Here is a 5567-nt window from a genome sequence, read left to right on the forward strand (position 1 = left end):
TGCTCCTCCTCTGGCCAAGCGCTTTCCTTATTTTTCTCTCTCTCACTCTCTCTTTGTCGCTCTCTCTCTCTCTCTCTCTCTCTCTCTCTCTCTCTGTACAGATCATCGGCAGGGTCAACGCTGACCCAGACTACCTGCCCCGGGCCGGGGACTTTGGGTTGAACGTGATGGGGTTTCTGGAGCACTTCTGCCCCCCAGACTGCCCCCCAGCCTTCTTCCCTATGGCTGCCCTGTGCTGTGACCTGGACGCAGAGAAACGGTGAGAGATCGCTGCTCTTACCCTGACCTTGACATTGCTGCTTTTATGAGTCATGCTACTGTACTCAGCAGGAATGTTTTGAAAGTCCCAGATGTATTTTGGGGTACATCATTAAGGCCCCAGTTATGTCATTAAGGCCCCAGCCACACCAAATGATCAGAAAATGGATAAAAACCTACGTATGAAATCCCTATCCAGTTTTATCTGTGGACATCAGGTGGGATTTTTTAAACAACCGTGCAACTGAACAATGTAACCTCGCAACTCAACACGAAACCTTGTTTCTAATTGGCTAAACAGAAGTTTTGTGTGTAAAAAATTGCCAAAACGTATGAAACGGACACGGACAGACACTGATCACCTCTGTTGTCTGTCAACGGATGACTCCCATAGAGACACCATTGACTCAATCTTTAATTAACGTATAACATAGTTTGGTGTGGCCGGGGCCTAGGTTTGGCCAGGGCCTAAAGTAATACAAATGATAAAACATATATATCTCAGAGATATCGTTACGTTTCCTTTGCCCCAACTACATAACAGTATGATAAACATATCCATCAGTAGACTGAAACTCTTGATTGGTTCCCCTCTCTGCAGCCCCGCCTTCACCAAGTTGGAAGAGTGGCTGCAGAACCTGAAGATGCACCTTGAGATACGCCTCCCTGTGGTGTCCGAACTGGACCAGATGCACAGGGCATTCTGGGAAAACCACACCACGTCCACCAGACTCTCGGAGAACGGCCTGCACCCCCACCCGGAGCAGACAGAATGACAGCACTGTAACAGACTGGAGCAGCTAGCTGCAGGTGACCCCATAAGAGGGTTGCCATCAAGAGGTTTTGCTGGCTGTTGGGGTGGGTAGTGCCAACCTCGGGTAGTGGAGCAGTGGCACTGCATTGCTCAAGGGGTGGCTCTATCAGCACAGTACCTCTCCAGGCCACAGTGGGCATACTGTAGGCTGGCATGGGGTGGCATGGGCTGGCATGGGCTGGCATGGGCTGTAGACTCAGGGGGAGCCGAGGATCTGAAAAGCCAACGTGTTACAAGACACACTCATTCAATTCAAACCAACAAAGACGTTTCATAATCATAGCTTGAGTCTACTGTACCTTTTAGCTGAATGTCAGGTCAATTGCTATCAGTACCAGCTTTGAAATCATGAAATCATCCATTCATGAAACGTGTATTGTAGATTCAAGGCCTGTGAGTTTTCATCCTTGTAATATTATCTATGCTTACTGATATTGTGATCAAGCAGATTCAGTCGTCTCCCAAACAGAAAAGCAGAAAATATGCTTTTGCCTCACTGATTTGGGTCCCTCCGTGTGTTTGCAAGTGTTCATCTGTGTGACTTTTTGGTTTGATTTGATTTGGTTTGATATCAAAACCGCTTTTGAAATGCAAAGAAAAATGGACCCTTTTTATGTGAAGTAAACACATAAGTTGAGACAGACACACACACACACACACAGGCCAGATGTAGATTACAATCCAGCAAAGCTTTTGAGCTTTAAAGAGCTTCTTTTTTTGTACTGCATGACTGTACATAGTCTTGTCTATGACCAGTTAAACCTTGCCAGTTGTCACCCTCTCCCGTATTACTGGTGACATTGATAATAAGGTCACTGGTTATGTCAAACATGTGCTCCTTCTTTTTCCATGGTTGTGTCCCCTCCAAAGGAGGCTGGTGGAGGTAAAAATCAGAGGATGGGCTCATTGGAATGCATGGAATGGAATGAGGATGCATGTGTTTGATACCATTCCTCATTCAGTTCCATGCATTCCAATGAAACTGTACTCCGATTTCTACCTCCACCAGCCTCTCCTGGTCCCCTCTCACTTTGTGTAGCACTGACTGGACTTTGAGGTACACGTTTTCATACCTTTGGTACATTTCCCCAATTCACAAGTTTATATATAACTCTAACTTATCTCATTCATGTCAAGGTGAAATCTCATGTATTCATAAACTCAAAACCCCATGTACTGTATATAGCTGGTGGTGATATTGTAAATGTTTTAAATATTATAAATGTACAGACATATTTTGTATACGTATGCTACATTGCCATATTTTTATTGGGCTACCTGTTGAAATTAAGGAGAAAAAAAAAGAGTAGGGCAGTAGCTTATAAAGATCACCTGGCAACCTGTCAGCTTACTTTCTCTCTTGGTTGCCATGGTGATGTTGGTTGGGGACTTTATGTCTGTGATAAAGTGAAAAAGAAGCATCTTAGAGCCCTAGCTCTCCCTTTCCTAACTGTATGTATGCACTCTCACTAGGTGTCACATTCTCTCTGGCCTCATCTGCATATCAAGTTAGTTTAGTTAGTTTGTTTACAGTCTGGGAGTGTCATGTGACCTCAGGCAGATACCGCTCTGTGGTGTCATCTCAAGAAACGCAATCATAACACAGAAACCACGGTCACTGACATGTAATTGTGTCCTCGACATCACATGCCAGTCCACATTAGAATAACCCATCCCACCACGTATGTTATACTAGTCACATTTGATAAAGGCTGTATGATAACTCCTCTTGGTTCGGCCGTAGAGCTCTGACACGTCGATAGCTGGATGTGGCGTTTACGTGACTAAGAGGGACCGCCTCATTGTGTCATTGTCTCTATCCCTGTTCTCTCCTGTACGGAGCTCCCTGTGGGACATCCACTGTTTACACAACTATGCTGGCTGTAAATATCTCTGTATATGTCTGTCGTTGTGCATCGCATAGATACATGCTCTATGGCTCTTTCACTGTCAACCTTTCTCTGAAATCTCTCTCATTCTCTCTCTCCCTCCCTCTATCCAATTCATTTTATTTTACTCTACCTCTACTCTTTCACGTTCTCTTTTCCACTGTTAGATGAGCTGCATGGTGTTGGCTAGGTGTAAATACTTCCGCTACCAAACCAAGCTATTCTATTCGTTTTTAAAACAAATATTGTGAATTAAAAGAAGAAGATAGAAGAAAGCTATGGAAGAGTGTACAGACAGAGAAGACTGGCTAAAAGAGGAAACATGAGAAAAAAAGATAAACACAGCATCTGTTTTTATATACAGAACCACTGAAATCTTTTTGTATAGATTTGAGTACTTTAATTTGCACTATTACAAAATGCTGCCTGCTGCAGCCATTTTTGTTTTTATCTTTCTCCTCTGGGTTACTTGTTGTGATAAAGAACTAAAATGATATGTGTTGGCTGATATTTGAATGCAAGTCACTGATGGAGCCTTTCAATTGTATAAAAGGGTCCTGGGAAATCGCTCCTCCTAGTAGCAAACTACAGAGTTAGATGTCCATTGTAATGCCTGCAGGTAGGATTATATGAGTCTCACATTGGATATGATGCCCCAGCACATTTGTGTCTTATTTGGTTAAATTCCAGACTCATATTTAACTCCAACTGTAACACTTGTTACATGCAACTTTGAGAGATCAGTATAGATAGCCATACATTCTATCATAAATCCTACACTAATATGGATAACAATATAGATATTTGCTCTATCTCAGTTCCTCCTACTTCTTTTATTTCTTATTTTAAGAGATTTAAGTTATTTTTAAGAGTCAGAATTTGTATTACATTTCTGGTGTGACACCTTACACAAACTCATTATTGAAAAGTTGCTGGAGGTTCTTCAACTCTGATCTCAGAGAAGAAATAATGTTACTCCATTGACTGTCTCTCTTTTTTTTATATTTTTTTTATATACTTTTTATGTCTGAACATAGTGAACTAAAGATCACTTGTTTCTCAAAATGGGATTATTTAATGCCTAGCTTCATGATGTACAAAGTATTCAGTCTTGGTATTTAAAACTCTTGAGTTTGCTATAAAGGGGATGTGATAATCCAGGTCTGCCTGCTGCCTACAGAAAGATCCTTTGCAAATGATGTTCTGTGTCCTTTCCACTGCTTTACTTCACTTTGTGATGTCCAGAAAGGGTTAAACCACTGTCAGTCTGTCATCATAAGAGAGCACTTACTGGCCCATTTCACTTCTCAACGTAGACTCAACGTCATGTGATACTTTTGGCTCAGGGCCGTAATTTTCTAGAGAGACCACAATTTATTTTACACTTTACACAGCACCATCACTGGAAAGCAGTATTCTACAATCACCTTGTAGACTCCAATGAGCATGCAGATCTCCTGTCAATGTAAAAGCCAGTACCCAATACATCTCTCTCGTGTACATGTTGATTAATGTGTTCATCAGTCGGCGTGTACAGTATGAGTCTGTGTTGGGTAAACTGCCCATCTCTGCCTAAGCCATGACAAGCATGTGTCTGTATGAGATGTCGATGAGAGTGTCACAGCAGCACTTCTTTGCAAAGGATCATTACCTCTGAACAATGCTGTGCCTTTGTTTTAAGCTAGCCTTGCCAACGACTCGAAAACGCGTTTTTGTTTGAACTGATTTTTGTATAATAAGTGCAAGCCTGACGAATGGATTTAATATCTTCGCTGATATGTTTGATGAGATTTCCTCTTGTTCTGTATCATATTTATATTTTCCATATCTCCATTGTCATTTTGATATCTTAGGATTGTGATTCTTTTTTTTTTTTTCGTCTTATTTAATTTTTTTTACACAAGCTGTGATGACAATTCTGCACTTTAAACCTGAACGTGAACATGAGAATCTGAGGAGGCCACTGTATTTCATCGCAGCTGGAATAAAACTGTTGCTCCTTAAACAATTCAAAGGCTTGTGTGTGATTTATGTTTCAGTTACCTTTTAGTCGTCACTTGACTTGACTACTGTAAACAACACAATGATGACAATTATTTTGCCCAATGACATGAACAACTGTAACAAATTCAAGTCACTGTTAGATTTTAGATGTAGAGAAAACAATGTATTCACTTCTGCCTACTATAACATACCAATAGGTTATATGATTTCCCTTCAGTTGGTTGTTCCTGACAGTCATAAAACTAATTGATAATCATGTCACTATTTCACAATTGGAGCTACCAAAAACACCTCATCAAGTCATTAAATGGACACAGCAGACCATTTCAAACACACAAATAGTAAGAGACAATATAATGACAAATGAATGTGTCCTGACTGGGCTCGCACTAATAAGCTACCTGTGCAATATAGTGGATCTGTTTTTTGGAAAGGCAGAGTTCTCAGGCACACGTGACCTTATTTCATCCACCCAGCGCATCCATGTGCGATTGTTTTCATTCCGACGGTGGTGCAGACCGAGCCTCGTGACGTCACACATCAGTCTGGCAAGTCCAGAGCGGTGTGCAGTGTAGAAGCTCACAGAGCCACAGATGCAGTCA

General features: G+C 41.5%; 1 protein-coding gene across 1 annotated transcript in view; it reads left to right on the plus strand.

Moving 5' to 3' along the window:
- LOC310823087 (LIM domain kinase 1-like) overlaps positions 1–3457 on the plus strand; it is a 16396-nt gene extending 12939 nt beyond the window's left edge. The window contains exons 13-14 of the mRNA XM_083695806.1: positions 102–259; positions 860–3457. Coding sequence (XP_083551932.1) covers positions 102–259; positions 860–1034 — 333 coding nt within the window. The 3' untranslated portion in view covers positions 1035–3457. The remainder of the gene's footprint in view (positions 1–101; positions 260–859) is intronic.
- Positions 3458–5567: the final 2110 nt, after the last annotated feature.

Source organism: Argentina silus, assembly GCF_951799395.1.
Source record: "Argentina silus genome assembly, chromosome: X".
In the NCBI taxonomy this organism is placed as follows: domain Eukaryota; kingdom Metazoa; phylum Chordata; class Actinopteri; order Argentiniformes; family Argentinidae; genus Argentina; species Argentina silus.